At 34.6% G+C, this 19,084-nt stretch overlaps 1 protein-coding gene across 1 annotated transcript in view; it reads right to left on the bottom strand.

The window, feature by feature from the left end:
• Nucleotides 1-19,084, bottom strand: part of SAMSN1 (SAM domain, SH3 domain and nuclear localization signals 1) — a 186,249-nt gene that overhangs the window by 23,226 nt on the left and 143,939 nt on the right. The window contains 2 exon segments of the mRNA XM_053564719.1: nt 626-775; nt 4,469-4,540. Coding sequence (XP_053420694.1) covers nt 626-775; nt 4,469-4,540 — 222 coding nt within the window.

Raw genomic sequence — 19,084 nt, 5'->3', positions numbered from 1 at the left:
AGACAAGAAAGAAAGCAGAGCAGAGCCAAGGAAGGAAGCTATAGGAAGAAGAAAAACCAGAGGAATGCCCAGCAAAAGAGACCAAGAAAAGAGAATGTTATACATGTGAGGAATTCGTCACATGTGGCAAATATAGCTGAAAAGCAGTAAGAAGAAGAAATGTGACCACTGGATTTGACAATGCAGAAGTCACTACTGATGGTGACAACTATTTTAATAGAGTACTAGGAGCAGAAACCCTGGTGAAGTACATTAAAAAAGAGAATGGGCATAAAACATATAAATCAATAGAGTTGAGAGGTCTGTAAAATACCCACATATTTTTGATGCACGTATTTATAACCCATGATTTATGGTCAATTGATTTTCAACAAATGTGCCAAGAAAACACAATAGCTAAAGAATAGTCTTTTAAACAAATGAGGATGGGAGCACTGCATTTCCACATGCAAAAGAATCAAGTTGAACTCCACATACTATGTACTTCGGGGCATAAGGACTGAGGTAGAAAAAAGATGCTTCGTATTTCATAAAGCACCAAGTGCTTCTGTATCTAGAGGAACTTATGGAATATTTTAAGAAAGACTTAATAAAAAATGACAAATGATTAACACAGCACACTTACCTTTTCCTCAGAAAGGGCTTTGATGTACTTTTTACCCACTTTCTTCTTCATTGTCCACGAAATAGCTCTCATTTTTTTACCCAAACCTCCTCCATTATTTGAAGTTTTATTTTGTTCTCCACTTTCATTTATGGGTTCCCCTTCGTGTTTCTAGTTTTGAATCATTTACAAAAGACAAAATAATAAAGAAATGAAAGGCATGGATCTGAAAACATTGTTAGAAAGAAGATTCCAAGTTTATAGACTTCCTATACATTAGGTGCAGCAGCCTCCAAAATTTCAAACAACCTTGACTTAATACATACCTTAAAAGTTGTATCTGCCTGGTGGTTCCTGTATCACAAAAACTCAGTAAGTAAAACTTGTGATGTGGAAGGCAATGAGCCTCACATCTGAATTTATTTTAGAGAATTTTGGCTATTTTTTAATAGTTTTGTAGAAGACCCCCATTTTCTTCCTTCTTGTTCTTGAGATGAAGAAATAGAATTAAATACCAAGCACAGGAGGGATTCTCTCTACATGGATGGCAGATATTTTGATGAAGACTTTTGGAAAGATAGAGCATCTATCTGTGCTGCATGGGTCTTAAAATATCCTCTTACTTTTTATAAAAATTGAGATGGTCATGGTTATTTGTAAAGATTTAGACCATTAATTAAATCCCCTGAGAAACTGCATTTTTTCCATCTTAGCATGTGCATTTCCCATATTCTCAAACAATAGCAAATATGAACTGTTTGCCCACATTAGTACAGAAATCTGGAGGTAATTTGCATACTTAACTAAGCAAATCTCTTATTTGGACCTTTTCTGCCAGTACTTACAAATTGTGTGAAACCAATGCCTTCCTAACTCAGGAATAAAACACAACATGGCCATAGCTCACAATACTCTATAAGATAAAATAATACAAATACTTAATATATATTGCTAGGTGATACTTGTTGCATTATATGGAATCTATATGAAATAAAATATCTTCCCTGTCTTGCTGCGAGCTACTTCTTAGCTCTCCCCTGTTCATTAGAGCAGTGGTTCTCAAAAGGCAGTCCCTGGACCAGAAACATCAGCATGGCTGGGGGACAATTTGTGTTTCAACAAGCTCTTTGAGTAATTTTTATGTACACTTGTTTGAAAACAACTGTACACTTACAATAAAGTGTTGCCACGCTAGCCTTCTGGCTGTTCATCTATCAGGTTCTCACCAAGGTTCCTACTTGATTTTCCCATTGCTTTCCCCTAGATATCCACAAACTTCTGCTTTCATGCTTCCAGGTTTCTTATTCATATGTTGTGTAAGAAAAGAGCAATTTTTGCATCTCTCCATACTTTCCATTTGTTTACTCTGATTTATTCTTCTTCTAAGTAGTTAACATTATTCAATAACATATTTGTTCGCTCATTTGATTATTGTGTACATCTCTCCTATGACACATGCACCATGAGGATACAGACTTTTATCTGTTTCTTTATTCTGAGTGTCTAGAATACTTCCAGACACCTAAATGGCACTCAGTAATTTTCTAACAAATAAAACTTCCCATGTAGAACTTCGCAGCAATTTTTTTTTTGAGGACATGTTTAGATTACACATCCTTAATACTTCAGATTTGCAAGAAAGAAACCTTGAAAGTCATCCAGTTTAGCACTGCCCATTATTCCTGATAGGTGGACAGTCATTCTTTGATATAAAAAATGATGGGAAACTTCTCTTTAGTGAAGTTGAATATTTTAATATGGAAGTTTAACCACATAGTTAACATCATTATTAATCAATATTATGTTTTGTTTCATATCTTACCCCAAATTGCCTATGATAAATACAAATGGACAGCCAATTTACACCCTCCTTGCACTTTATTAATTTCTACATTCAAGGTTATAAAGGCAAAGATTCTTTGCTTAATTCTGAAGCCCTAAGTAAAATATAATTTTGGAACGCCTTAAAATTTCAGAGTTAGCCTTTTTCTTCTCTTTTCTCTATGAAACTTTTTCTGTCTTCATTGTAAAATTATTTTACTAAATAAAATATGTAAGAAAGTATATTATTTTACTATTACTGGTATAAATTTACCACTCTCTAAGCTTTAGAAAAAGTACCACAAAGATTTTTCAGGCTTTCCTATCATTATTTACAGAAGCTTCAAAGAAAATTATCTCTATTATCTCTTGAATTTTAACATTGTTCTATGCTGTTCTCCATACCTGGAGTTACACTTTTATTTAGATATTATTTATGGTTTTGTTGTTTCTTTTTAACATATTTCTCTTTTTCTATACCGCAAGCCTTGTGAAGTCAGGACTTTCACCTGTTATTGTAAGAATACTACCCGAGTGCCTAATGAAAATGTTGTCACTCAGTAGGTATTTGTTGAATGAGTGTTGGAGACTATAGCTATGAATGATTACAGAGAGTTAAAGGTGTATACAAGATACCATCTGAAAGTAAACTTATATGTCTCTCACTTTTTCTCTTGCTGTCTCTCTCATATATATGTATGTGTTTGTGTATATATAGGGTAGCTATAAAGTTTGGATGCAATTTAAAATTGCACACTATTTTAAAATGCACACAAACTTTATGAACACCCCATGTATGTATATGTGTGTGTATGTATATATAAAACATTGTATTACTTATAATTATATTAATATAAATGTTGATTGACCATATAGCTATATACAAGTTTATCTATTATCATGTATATATATAAATATGTAGATAGATAAAAAGGGCTATATAATATATAAATGAAAAAGAGGGAATATATTATCCATGCACACGTACACATATATATATATATATCAATGGAGATACTGATAAGGTCATAATATATGTCATTTTATGACCTTAGCTTGTCTTCAGAATCCATACTATATATAAAAATATTTTAAAATATTACAGATAGATTCATCTGAAGATAACTGAAGATATAAAACTTACTGACCTTAAAATAATATAACACCTGCAAGGTCAGTGAATCAATGTCAATGATAAGCATGTATATACTATTTTCTCCGTCTATGTCCCATTACCCTACTATACTATGAGTTGTTTTATCTCATTAATCATTTATCACTTGTGGCCTCGGGTCTATGAGATTGTATGGCAAATTTTAGAGTCAGAGAAGAGGTTGAATTCTGCCTTTATCATTTATTAACTGTAATTTAGAAGTAATTTTACTCAACAGAGCAAGTATATTTCTTCATTGGTAAAATAGAATCAGTAATAGTTCCTATGTTATATAATAGATAGGTAGAGTGTTTACAATCGTGCTTATTTCATGGGAGGTACTCAATTAAATGTAGATATTATTTAGCCTGTTATATAAATTGATTTTATGAGAAGCTTTTCTTAAGCTACATTTAAAATATAGTTTATAAATGTGTATATAATGGTCACCAGTGGGACATTTCAGTGTGTGTGGTAGAAGTGTGAGGGTACAACTGAGCAGCCATATGCTCTCCTTAACAAATTCACATGAAGCCACTCCATCATTTCCTAATTTAAAACAATTGCAACTTGCATAACCTTTTATTCAAGCTTTACAATGGAAATGCTCTGGAAAGTTGGAATTGCTGGTGTTACTTTGAATTCTAACCATCATCTTAGGGTCATGTTTTGTCTCCAAACATCTGTTAGGCTCCTTACATACCTGTTTAGTCTTGACGCCCCACATGGTACTAAGTATTAAATAATTGTTTGTTCATTTATCACAAAATTATATGTAAGGCTATGATTTGAAAATGTCTTTTTTACTATAATTAGAAGAAGTAAGATTGTATCATAATATTTCATAATGTGCTTGTATAATATTTGTAAAAATGGAATAAAATACTAACCTCAGTTGAATCATCTGGTTTTGATATGGAATTATTCCGAAAACGATCAAAATTCCCCAAACTGCTGCTGCGCTATATAAAATAGGAAAGAAAAGGAAATAATACTTACGGTTTGTGACTTGCGGGTCCTAAAACTAATAAATAGATTACACTTCAGTTAGCATCATTTCTTAGGAGTACAGGCTTTAAAAGCTCTTCCCTCTTAAGTATCCAAACGCTTTGAAGGCACAACTATTAACATTTTTATATTTACAGTTGACAAAATGCCTTTCTATGTTTTGCATTACAGTGTTAAGCACCACGAGGAAAATCTTGGCTAAATTAATTTTACTCTAGGGAGTAGCAGTTGAAAAATCTGAGTTCTAAACTGAGGCTTCTTGAAATAGCTAACTACTGACTTATTTCTACGAGGTAATGGAATGTGTTACTAACCAACTAGTCAAGAAATGAATAACAACAACAAAACATGCAAACAAAAAGCAGGCATCTGAGTGGATTTACCATTATGCCTCATAAAGATCAAGTTTAAAACAAAAATGAAAAGTGCATTTCCTATTGCTAACTCTTGATGATTTGAAATTGTCTTCTGGATATCATAAATAAAAGGCATGCCCATAGACCTGTTAATAAATTGAAAGCAGCATGTAGGCATGCAGTCTTCGGTTGGGAATAAAACTGAATTTTTACAAATTTAAAATGGAATTACAATGAGACCTCTGGGTCAGTTTCATTCAATGGTTTTGAGAATAAGCTCAATATGATAACAAAAGACTGTTGCCTTGGATACTTTTTGCTTACAAAGCTAAATTTGTATTATGCGACTCTTTCTAGGTAGGTAATTATAAATAATATGCTTCCAAGTAGATGATTCCTTAAACACATTTAAGGAATTATTTAGAGTCATTGAGTCAAAAAATTAATATTTCCTCACTATCTATTTAATTTTATGCCTTGTTTGGGATGGTGGATATCTGATACTATACTTTTTGTAGAACCATAAATCTCAAGAATATGTCCTTTCTTTAGGAGTTTATCTCATTTCTTGGTTATCATATTTTAAAAATAAATACTAAAATAAAACCTAGTAATGTGAAAAATTAGTAATGGAAGTCAGTAATCTATTAAACCCACTATAGCAAGACCTCATTTAATGTCATGGATAAGTTATGAGAAATATGACTTTAAAGGAAACGACTGGACTGGAACCCATTTTACTATAGGCTAATTGATATAAACAAGAATTACGTTCCTATGGCGTGTTCTAGACAGAAAACCGTCACTGAACTTCTAAATAAAGAAGAACACTTCTAACATTAAACACTGAAATAAATGTGAGCTATTCATACATTTAAAAAAGATTCATAAAAGCAGGTAAGATAATTATTTACCCAAATATTCTCCTCCAAGGTTTCAGGCAGCCGGCGCCTACCCTGGCACTTCAGGTGCAGGGCGGCACCCAGCTCTGGATAGGACGCCTGCCCATCTCAGGATGCTCATGCACACACACACGCTGGGCCCCTGACACACTGATTCACCCGACAGCCACTTCTTCAGGATGTGGCAGGAAACCCACCCAGACCTAGGGAGAACATGTCAACTCCACACAGCGGCTCTGGCCAGAAAGTTATTTCTTTTTCCATTGATGTCATAAGGTAATGACATTGAATGAGATGACATTATTCAAGGACTTACTAAATTGTCCTTTCAGAAGTCACAGCCCATTTTTTTTTTAAGTCAGCTTGAAAGGCTCCTAGTCCCTAGAAGCACTTTTATGCTTATGTTTTCCTACCAGCTATCTTTAAAAACCCTTGTTTCCCTTTTAAATGAGCTGATAAAAAAAGATCCTGACATGTGACAGGGTTTGGCTTGACAGACAGTGTGACAGAGGATACCGCCCCAAGGATGCTGGCTGTGTTAGACACAATTAACGCTTTTGCTGACTTGCCACCCTCGCTGAACAAGCCCTTCAGGTTACGGCGAGAGAGGAGAGGAAGAGAAGGGCTGAAATTGAGAATCACACTGGAAAATACAAAGTTTTCTCCTGTGGTACTTACTAATCTAGAGTGACTTCCCACAGCATTGAGCCCCTAACTCGCCTAGTGGGCGTTTCCATCCGGCAGTCGCTTCTCAGCCATCACAGAGGGGAATTGAAAAGATTGAAGGGATTGTTGTCCTGCTTATAAACAATCTGAATACAAGGATATCTATTACTCTTTTATATACTTAAAACATTCTATGAACTATCAAAACCCATGCCAAGGGCAATTTTGTAGCCTACATCAGCCTGCCTCCTGCCTGTTAAATATTAATGAGAGTTACAGTGTGATTTCCACTACTGGATAATGGGTCCTGTTACACAGGAGGGCACAGGATAGACTCACTTCAGCATTTCTCTACACTATCTTCTTCCATTAAGTAATCAATAGTCACCACCTTTTAAAATTAATTCCTCCCCCCATTATATCAATAAAGAAAAGCAGTTTTAGGAATAGTGGTTTGTGAAGGATGCAGGACTATTACTTTGGGTTTCGTCAGTCATCTCATTGATAATCACTCAACAGCTTTAAGCCAGAGGAGTGCTATCAATCCACACTAAGACGCCCTTAAGGAGCAAACCTAAGGATTTAAAGTAATATTTTAAAAATTTCTCTATTCTTGATTGTAAAAGTTAGTAGTTTTCTGAGATGGTTTCATAATGTACAGTGTCAGGTGTGGATGTGTGTTCTTACACAATGCAAAGAAAGCCATGAAAAGTATAGCTTTTAATGGATAGGTTACAGCTTTTAATGAAAAGGAGTTAATATCTACTATGAGGTGTGGAAAATGAACAAATTTATAACTTCTACTCCTGTCAAGTTTTCTAACAATAAGGTGAATCATGTGGAAGCAAAGCATGCTTCCTAGATAATACTCCTTAATAAATGAGAAAGTGTTTAAATATTGATAACTTTGCATCATGTAATTGTAGTGAATTAGATTTAGCAAATATTGTCTTCTGAGAAAAGCTCTCATGAGGACAGAGCTATTATGTAAACAATATCTATCAACAGGAATAGTAACTTAAATAAAAATGTCGTTCATATTTTACATAATTGTTTCTGTTGACAGTAGATCATATGTGCCTTTAATCATACTTTATATAAATACATACAGTCTTTCCTGATGCAATCAGAAATGTACTTATAAAATGACACAACAATTAAGGAAGGAAATTTTACAACATTTAGCAAAACTACATATATGTTTACCCTTTGTCTTAGAAATTACATTTCTAGGTGTCTATGCTAGTGATGTACCAAGATATGAGTTAATTAAACATCCACACTCATTGTAGCACTTTTATGTTATCAAAAGCTATAAAGCCTAATGTGCATTTAGAGGATAATGATTGAATTAACATATGGTAAGTCCACACTGTGGAAATGTTTGCAGATACACAAAAATGAAATATATCATTTCATAATGCAATGGGATTTTCTATAGGATAAAGTGTAAATTTTTTAAAAAACAAAGTAGAGAAAAGTGTGATATACTGAAATACATCTAATGTCAAAATTCTTCACTTTATAAGAATATCAAAGAGAAAAATTTGATGATACCTTGGGATATGTTATTCAGGTAGTATTATTATGAAAACTGGCAAATAAAGGGAAATTTTAAACATTCCTTCTGCCCTTCCTGTATGAAATATATTTTAGAATAACTAAAAAAATTATGAGAGCATATTACTTTCTCTATTTTTCTGTATTCAAGCAAATCAATTAAAAATGATGAAATTATAAAATCACCATTTGCAAACCCCTAATGCTACATTGGATGTAGGTAGTGATCATCAATGACCACTAAACTCATAGGAAGAAGACAACCAGAACATGAAGGAAGCACATAAAATCACTAATGATATATTCTTGAAAACAAGAAGAGAGAAAGGAATGAAGAGAGCAATTACATCAAGCTCTGTGTCTAACTCCCAGATGTCAGGAAATTCGGAGACAGAAGAGCATGTTAAAAGATGCCAAGAGGATGCAAGCAATCAGAAAAACTCCAGACAACAAGAAACTACAGGACAACAACAACAACAATGTCAACAAAACAGTTTCTTCAGCTAATCAATAGAAAGAACAAAAGTAAAGAGGTGAAGAACTAAGGGCATTTAAAAGTTATATCAACCAAACACAAACCATGAATTTTGTTTTGATAGAGATCAAATAAATCACTGCATTAAAAACACTCAAGAAACTGAGGAAATTTTGAAAATGACTAGCTATGTGATGTTATTAAGGAAGTATTATTCTTTTTTTTTTTTAATTGTCATTTGAAAACTGAACAAGTGTCAGGTGTGGATGTGTGTCCTTACACAATGCAAAATGGAAAGTCAAGAGAATTCCTTTTTTTACTAGTCAAACCTCTAGTTTTGATAATTCCCCTGTCTCCCTGTCTTCTTTCAAAGCAACTTGCTAACTGAGCAATAAGGAAGGTAGAGCAAAGTTTGCTTGACAGAGAGATGGAACTAAATAGGTTTCCTAGGAAAAGAACCAACCTGCAATTACTGAGATGAGGGAGAATGATGGGGTTTGACCAATACCAGAAAAAACCCTTATTTTCTTTTTAACCAGCCACCAACTTGGGGTCTTCATATAAAATCTCATTTCCAGCATAATTGAATATTTCAATAAGACACTGGTGGGAAAAGTTTCAGTCTATTTCAAAGAAAAAATTTGTATATGAGAATCAGATACTGACAATATTTTTAAACATACTGGCAGATTAAAATTACCTACACTCTTGCCAGCGAGTTCTCACATTTTCTAAATATTGCACGTAGAACATTGATTACTAATACATTCTTGAAGATCAGAATTCTGTTACACTATATCCTTTTATAAATGTTCTGTTATAATAACATGTTAAATCTCAATAAGCTTGTCAGCCTTTACTCAAAGGCCTTTGAGAATTTAATTGTTCCAACTAACTCAGGTGTTGAGATCTTCTGAAGAGTGTGAAACAAATTTAACTCACTTAAAATAATCTGTTAGGATTGCTTCAGTGTTAAATAATTGCGCTGTCATGTGGTGCCAATGGAAGATGCTTCTGTGGGGCACCAGGAAATGGAAGGCTAAAAGACAACCAGAGCTGTAAAACTTGGCCTTCAACACAATCATTTTAACCTTGAATAAAGGCAACCCAGAGCTCCAACATATATCAATGCTTTAAATAACTTCAGTGTACATCCTTAGAGCCAAAGTTAGTCTACTCAACTCTCTGGTTCGGTGTCTTTTCTGTTAACTGCAAAATATCTTTCAAAAGTGCAGGTTCTAGGCTCGGCTCCTGTAGCTCAGTGGCTAGGGCGCCAGCCACATACACCAGAGTTGGCGGGTTTGAATCCAGCCCGGCCTGCCAAACGATGACAACTACAAACGAACAATAGCTGGGCGTTGTGGCAGGCGCCTGTAGTCCCTGCTACTTGGGAGGCTGAAGCAAGAGAATCGCTGCCAGTGGTTCTCAACCTTCCTAATGCCATGGTCCTTTAATACAGTTCCTGTGGGTCACCACCCACAGATTGAGAACTGCTGGCTTAGGCCCAAGAGTTTGAGGTTGCTGTGAGCTGTGATACCACAGCATTCTACTGAGGGTGAGAAAGTGAGACTCTGTCTCCAAAAAAAAAAAAAAAAAAGGAAAGAAAGAAAGAAAAAATGCAGATTCTGACTCCACCATATTCTAAAGTTCTGTCAAGTTTTCCATGCCATCGCTTTACTTTCAGAAGATGAGGTTACACTACAAATGTTTTCCGCAAATTGAAACTATCTCAACGATTACCCAAAGCAAAGAAACTAGAACTAAAAAAAAAAAAAATAGTAATCAATTCAGAATGATCCATAAGCTCTGAAAATGGTTATTCATAACAGCCTATTTAATGCTTACAAAACAAGTTTAATGAGTGAAAAAGATTCAAATAGTAAAAATTTTCACTTGTACCTCTCCATAATTTACTATCACATCCCATTATTTACACTGCATCCCTACACCATATGTCATGTTACACTTAATAGGCATTCAGAGGAATGGTGATGCTCTATTTTAGTTGCAAAGAGTTCTTAAATGATATTTTGGCTGGATGCTGTGTGGCTCATTCTTGTAATCCTACCACTCTGTAAGGACGAGGAGGGAAGATACCTTGAACTCAGGGGTTCAAGACCAGCCTGACAGAATAAGAGTGAGACTCTGTCCCTACTACAAATAGAAAAAATTATCTGGGTGTTGTGGTGGGGGCCTGTAGTCCAAGCTATTGAGGAGGCTGAGGCAGGAGAGAATTTGAGGTTGCTATGAGCCATGGGACTCTGGCCTGGGGCAGCAGAATGAGACTCTGCCTTAAAAGAAAAAATATTTTGAATTTGAAAATATCTTTTTTCTTCAGGTAAAAAGCACAATGTGGCAAAAGTTTGGTCACTTGATATCACCAATTCTTACAAAATAATATAGAATAAACAAGAAATGAAAAGCTTTAAAAAAAAAAACATGACCATGATCACATTAGCCTGAACTGCTTATTTGCTCTATTTTAAAACTTCTTGGCCCACTCATTCCCACATTATTGTGTAATCACACACTTTCTAGACCTTCCCTCTCTTTCTCTAACTACTGAACCCATAAATAAATACACTAAATGGTAACTCCTGAACCTCCTGGAATTCTTTCATTATGTCAAGATTTCCTTGAAATCTGAAAATTTCTCCAGGGAACCCACTTTTAAAGCTGCTCTAGCCTGAGGTCACTTGCTGGCTGCCTTGGTGCTGGTAGGCAGACTTGTAAACAAAAGGCTTTCTCAGCTTATGTCCTCCTGCCAGCGAGGCTCTGTTTTGGCTCTACCTCTGAACTCATCACCTGTACTGTTGCAAACCATATTTGTTAACTGCTTTCTGGGGGATTTAGACACACAATACAAAATGTAATGCACTGAAAGTGCACGTTCTTCCAGCCTTTGTTCATTTCTTTCTGTAACTCTGAATTGTAGGCATTATTTTTATTAGTTTTACTCAAATATGTGCTCATTCCTGAACCAATGCAACAATTTTCAGTTCTTTTGTCTGCAAAGTCTTGTCCCTGCAATCATGTAACATTAAAACACCATATTAATTTTCCATTGTTTTATCCTTCTTCTCAAAATATACACCTTGCTCTACTTTGCCGTAACAGTATGAGCTTGCTCTACTTTGCCATGACAGTATGAGCTTGCCTAAGCTCTTTATCTGTAATTATTTTATTACGTAAACACAATCCCCCTCTGAGTTAGGTATTAATTTCTCTGGTTTATTCCTGAGGAGAACTGAGGCTCAAAGTGTTCAATTAGCTCTTCCTTGGTCAACATATAAAGCTCAAACTCAGTCAAGGGCACATTCCTGATTCCCCGTAGTATCCTGCCATGCTAGCCAATCTGATCTAGCAGAATTCCGACCCTTCTTGCTAGCCAGCGTGGACACTCTTACTTTTATCTCTAAGCATTTCTCATGCTGTTTTTCTATCAGAGAATATCAGTCTTTATTCTACCCCTTCAAACCCAGGCTGTTATTCAAGGGCAGGATCAAGTCCTACCCCTATGAAAACATTTGCTGACACCATTTTAGTGAACATTATAGCACATATTTATTGCCCATATTCTTAAGTGCTGTAGAACCTATGGAGAAAAATCCTACAATTGTGGGGCTTGGGGAAAAGCACAGCAGATGGCAAATCCCATAGAACTTTTCAAGTTAAATGTCGCAAATCATGCATTTCACAGTTACATAAAATCAAAGTATAACTTATTCCTATTACAACCAGTGAAAATGCTCTGTATATGTTTGAAGACTCTAAAGTTTTGTATCACAAAATTTAACATGAATATCCTAAGTGGCTTCTATGGCTAAACTTTGTACTTGGAGGAAGGGCTGTCTCTGTGAATAAGACAAGAATCTATCATGGAGAAATTTATACTCTTTTAGTGCCATCAACCAAATCATTTCAATGTATAAGCATTAATTAGGCACTAAATAGAGCCATACTCAAAGTACATAAATATAGAAAAGATTCCTTTTTTTTTTTTTTTTCTGGGTCTTGCTTTGTTGCCTGAGCATGAGTGCAATGGCCTGATAATAGCTCACTCCAATCTCAAAGTCTGGGGCTCAAATGATCCTCCTGATCCTTCTGCCTCAGTTTCCTAAGTAGCTGGGACTACAGCTGTGTACCATCATGCCCAGCTAATTTTTCTTTTTGTAGAGATGATGTCTCATTATGTTGTTGCCACAAATCTTTCACTCCAAACTGCAAGAGATCTTTCCACCTTGGCCTCCCAAAGTGCTAGGTGCTATGATTACAGGTGTGAGCCACTGCAACCAAGCCATATAGAAGCAATTCTTATGAGCAGATTACATTTATACACAAAAGAAAAAGTTAAAATATATGGTATATGTCAACTACTCAATTTATGTTTATTCATTTACAAATACTTATTTGTACATGAAAGGATTTTTGTGTGCCTGTGCATATACCTATATAATGTATATATTCCTGTGTAATTTATAATTTATCTATAGAATGGTACATAAAAATGATCACGTATTTTGGGAATGAAATCAGCTGAATCAATACAATTTTATTAACCATCTTCAAAAATTAGATTTATTTAGTTATTGACTGAGAGACTCTAGAAATTACCGAATCAGAGATGGTGTTTGCTAAAATTATGGTCAAGTTATCAAAATGTTGTGGAACACACTGTAATAAAAGGATCATTGAATGACAAAAAAAGTGCCTAATACAGAGACACTCTCAAACTTTCATGGGAGAGTGAGAAATACTGTCTCTAGTGATTATAATAATTGTGATTACTGGAAAAGCATTTACCGTTTGTAAGGGAATATTTCACTAGGATTTTTCATTGGATGGATGGACTATCTTTTGAAAAGAAAATTGACAAAAAGTTGACAATTTTTGCACCAGTGTAGTTTATTAAAAGTTGTCATGGAAAGTGTTAAGAAAGGTTCAGTAGCCACTTTCAGGCTTAGAGTTAAAGAGGTCATGATTTACAGTGTCTACATATGTTTCATAAATTTGCCATCTCTAAGTAATTTCCCCGAGCAAATTTCACATTACTTATTTTCTTTTCTATGTACCTCAAGGCAGGGAAGGTTGTACAGATGATGGATGATTCAAATTTCCAATTACAAAAAATATGTATTATTTTCTCATAAATTAAAAAATTAACTTTTAATTTTGAACATTTTTTCTATTTATAACCAAATATTAAATAATATTTAATTAGTCTCATAAGTAGCAACTATTTTCATTCTATAAGGAAACTTCAAAATCATAATTATAAGCATAATAATAACCTTGAGTAAGATATGCTAATAATCAGAAAATAATATTGAAGTAACGATAAAAGAAAGTAACCCTTATTTAGGAGAAGAATAACTTTGAAATACTGATCACAACACACCTTACTACAAAATCATAATTATTTTGGTGTGTTTTATTTTTTATTTTTGAGACAGAGTCTCACTCTGTCATCCTGGGTAGATTCCTGTGGTGTTGTAGCTCACAGCAACCTCAAACTCTTGGGCCCAAGGGATCCTCTTGCCTCAGCCTCCCTAGTGGCTGGGACTACAGGTGCCCACCACAACACCCAGCTAGATTTTCAATTTTTGGTAGAGATGGGGTATTGATCTTGCTCAAGCTGCTCTTGAACTCCTGAGCTCAAGTGATCCACCCATCTCAGCCTTCCAGAATGCTAGGATTACAGGTTTAAACTGGGCCTGTCCACAATCATAATTTTAAATATCAAATTTATTTTGGTTTTCTTAGTAAGTGCCAGATGCTTCTATTTGTTCTACTTATTTTTTTTTATTAAACATAGCTGCGTACATTAATGCAATCATGGGGCACCATACACTGGTTTTATATACCATTTGACATTTTTCATCACACTGATTATATTTGTTCTACTTATTAATGAAATTATATGATATTACTATTTATGGTGTCATTATTCTAAAAGAAAAACTAGTAAAAGTATAAAAGAAAAATTATGTCTACCCAATTTTATTATCAACGGGGTTTAAAAAAATAAGAATAACTTTTCAGCTAGGTTAAACTGAACAATCTTGGAAAATTTTTATTTCCATAGAAAAAAACAGAAAACATCTTGAAAAAATTTCACTAACATAATGGAAAAATGTGTAATTTTTTTTTTTTTTTGTAGAGACAGAGTCTCACTTTATGGCCCTTGGTAGAGTGCCATGGCATCATACAGCTCACAGCAACCTCCAACTCCTGGGCTTAAGCGATTCTTTTGCCTCAGCCTTCTGAGTAGCTGGGACTACAGGCTCCTGCCAGAACACCCAGCTATTTTTTGGTTGCAGTTCAGCCGGGGCCGGGCTTGAACCCGCCACCCTCGGTATATGGGGCCAGCACCTTACCGACTGAGCCACAGGCGCCACCCGGAAAAATGTGTAATATTTTTAAACCTCAGATAATTTTTAATATATTTTATAATTGCATATGTTGACTCAACCTTTAGTTTCCTGAAAAGTTTCCTAACAAGTTTCTATCATTAAATTAAAACAAATTAGAGCTCCAGTTGCACAATCAGCGCATGGTACAGATAAATTAAAACAAGTTACTCCAGTTTTAAAAATAAAATAAAGCAATCATAAAGAGGCAAACATTCATAGTACCTATTATGTTGAAATCATAGTTAAATAAAAATGGCAAAAATAAGTTAGGAAAATAGAATCCAGTTAATAAATCTAGCCATCAAATTCTTTAGAACAAAAATTCCATTACTCGTATTAGTCTTAAAAGCTGTCTGCATTCACTTGGCCCTTGGGCACAGAATAACCTCTGTAAAGGTCTCCCCAAGGGAGATTTTAGTCAAGCGATGATCTCCTTGGACACGAGTAATGACAAACAATAAGCTAATTCTCAAAAAGTTTTTTTAAAGTCATTTTTACTACTTTTAAATGAGTGCATTTGATGCATGATTTTGGTCCCCCTGATTAATGGTCACCGCCAGCCCAGCTTCTGGAGTTGTAATGTTTCCGTGAGCTTCCCTCCAGCAGAGCACGACCATTAATCCAGTGGCATATGTCAGCTCAGCAGAGCAAGGTCACTCTTCTGCTTCAAGGGGAACCTTTTTAGAAATAATAAAACTGACAGAAAGTTCTTTTTTGCATGCTTTATGCCACCTGAGGTTGAGTGCTGCAGTTAATATCATAAAGCTTATAAACATTCCCATCTTAGGCTGTACCCACTGCTGCTAGTCTTAGGAATTTAAGCATTTTTCTCTTAGTAAGAACAGACATGTTTATGTGGGGCAAATATATAGTATGAAATCCAAAACAGGGGAAGAAGTGAGTGGAAAAAAATTGTAGTACAAAAATGGAATATTTGTTCTAGAGAATTCGTGTTTAAATACTTGGAAGAGACGATTTCTTCATTACCAATTACATTTATTTTCCTTCCAGCATATTAGATGTAGGTATAAGTATATCTTAGGACGACTATTTCAGTCTGCATAGGGATTAATAGTGTAGTTGAAATGTCATAGTAGGTAGAAATGATCTAAGTTTATGATAATTCTTTGACCTATAATGCAATGTCCAATAATTGTAGAACATTTATCTTTGAAGGAACTGTATTTTTAAAGTTACAAACACTTGCTTCATTGGTAATAGCTTCTTAAATAATTACTGATAATTATTGATAAATAATTATAGCAAGATATTCATAATATTAAAGAAATTTGAAATTTGTGTAGGTCCTAACTTAAGCAAATTAAATGGAAGATAAAAAGCAAAAGATAATAGCTATGTAACAACAATATAAAGAAAATATAGTCATAAGTATTACAAAATTTATATATGTACTTAATTGAATATTTTATTACTTTTATTTAATTAAAAAAATTTGTCCAGCTGTAACTCTGTAAAATATTCTGTAGAAAAACAGAGAATTTCACTTTGCTCTTTTTTTTATTATTAAATCATAGCTGTGTACATTAATGCAATCATGGGGCACCATACACTGGTTTTATAGACCGTTTGACACATTTTCATCGTACTGGTTAACATAGCCTTCCTGGCATTTTCTTAGTTATTGTGTTAAGACATTTACATTCTACATTTACTAAGTTTCACATATACCCTTGTAAGATGCACCCCAGGTGTAATCCCACCAATCACCATCCCCCCTCCCTCCCCTCCCTCTCCCCCATATTCTTAGGTTATAACTGGGTTATAGCTTTCATGTGAAAGCCATAAATTAGTTTCATAGTAGGGCTGAGTACATTGGTTACTTTTTCTTCCATTCTTGAAATACTTTACTAAGAAGAATATGTTCCAGCTCCATCCATGTAAACATGAAAGAGGTAAAGTCTCCATCTTTCTTTAAGGCTGCATAATATTCCATGGTGTATATATACCACAATTTGTTAATCCATTTGTGGATCCAGGGGCACTTGGGCTTAAATATTTAGACTAATGTCATATTATCATGTGTTGTAAAAAAGAATTTGATTACAAGGTAAATCTGCCTTGAATCTTATTCCTGGAATTTAAACTACTAAAATTATGAAGATATAAGAAGTAGCTTCATTATTTACTTGTATTTGTTTTATTTATTAAGAGAAAGTGACTCTGGAAGTGAAACCAGTCAGCAATGTTTGTCAGTCCTTTTAGGAAGCCAATTTCTGTTTATGGTCACTTCAGCCAATATAAGAACGTTATTTTTCAAGCTCATGGCAATACAGTATTGCCCCCAGAATCCAAACATCCCAGAATTCGAACAACTCTGAATGAAAAATTTGAGCAAATTTTGCCTGAAATCTGAACACCCAGCATGTTGTTCGTTTGTCGTTCAGGCCAAGGTAGTGAAAGCCTCAGAAGAGATTTACGCTGCTGATTTTATGCTTTTGTGCCTGTGTTTTGTGTGTGTGTGTGTGTGTGTGTGTGTGCGCGCGTTTTAACAACTAAGGGTATTCGCCATGGGTCCTAAAAAGTGTAGTGAGGAAAATAAGAGGAAAGCTGTTAGAGGTACAATTGAATTTCAGAAAGATTCTTACAAGGGTGTATGTGAAACTTAGTAAATGTGGAATGTAAATATCTTAGCACAATAACTGAGAAAATGCCAGGAAGGCTATGTCAACGATTGTGATGAAAGTGTGTCAGACTCTCTGTGAAACTAGTGTATGATGCTCCATGATCATATCAATGTACACAGCTATGATTTAATTAAAAAAAAAAAAAAGATTTCATCGCTAAGCATGAAAGTGGCGCCCAGTGGCGCCCAGACTGATCTTGCTGTTCCCGGTGCCTAAATTGACTGTATGATTTTGAGAAATAAAGAAGCTATCAAAGCAGCTGACGTGGCAAAAGGGGTTACACTGACTTCTAGGAGATTGAAAAGTATGGAAGAGATGGCAAATCTCCTCTTAGTTTAGATTAAAAGGCTGATGATGTGATTTTTGAGAGGATAATTTGTGAGAAAGCCCAGGTCGTCCACGTTGATTTAGCGAAAGGCATGCCTGACGCTAGTGCTCAAAATGAGTTTAAAGCCAGTTGGGGTGGTTCCAGAACTTTAAGAAAAGGACTGTGAAAAGGAGTGTTGTTATGCATGGAAAGGCTGCCAGTTTTAATTAGGAAGCAGCAGAAAAGTTTATAAAGAAGTTTAAAGAGTTTTGTGAAGAGTGAGGGGTATGCTTCGAACCAATGTTCAATTGTGATTAAACAGGCCTTTATATTTTTAAGTTTTTATATTTTTAATTTTATTAACTTATATTTTTTTCAAATATTATTATTTGTTTATATTTTACCTTAAAATCCAGTGTATTTACTGTTAAGATCATTTTGAAAATTCAAGTTTATGGAACCTGGGATGGATCAATCCAATTTCTATTATTTCAATGGGGAAAAATTGTCTTGGAACTCGAATGATTTGGAACTCTAATGGGGTTCTGGAATGTATTAAGTTCAGATTTCCAAGATATTACTACAAGCAACCTCAAATGACTGATTCACAAACCAAAATAATAAGATATCAAAAATGGTAATACAAGTAGGCATTAATTTGCTATTAGAAATTCATCTGTCAAGAAGAATGTGTATTCCTTTTGACTGATCAAAACATTGTTTCCTCTGGAAGAAATGCTGTTATAAATGGGACACCAGATCACTAGATCACTGCTGGAAGTTTGTTTTATTAGTGTAGCCCAGTCACAGTAAATCAGATGGTATCAAGGGGAGAGACATGAAGTTCTTGTAATAGCCTAAAGTAACCATCTCACCTAAGTGAAAAAGTCCATCCAGCCAAATGGGATATTTGCGTCAGCTGCTTTGCAGTGTTGTGCAGACACAGTGGCAAATTACTACTCTCCCACATATTTCTATGCTTTCTGCAAAGCAACACTCTTTTGCTAACTCTTTTTTTTCCTTAATGTAGATTACAATGTTTGATTATTTTGATTCTAGGAATGGTTACTTTGTTTGATGTGGGTTTTTCCCACATCTTTTATCAGTGACCCATTACAAAATACGTTCTGTAGTAGGTTAGTTCTGTGAATGACTAATATATTCCATTAGTCAT

This window comes from Nycticebus coucang, chromosome 16 (genome assembly GCF_027406575.1).
Source record: "Nycticebus coucang isolate mNycCou1 chromosome 16, mNycCou1.pri, whole genome shotgun sequence".
Classification (NCBI taxonomy): Eukaryota; Metazoa; Chordata; class Mammalia; order Primates; family Lorisidae; genus Nycticebus; species Nycticebus coucang.
This window is presented reverse-complemented; position numbering and strand designations above follow the sequence as displayed.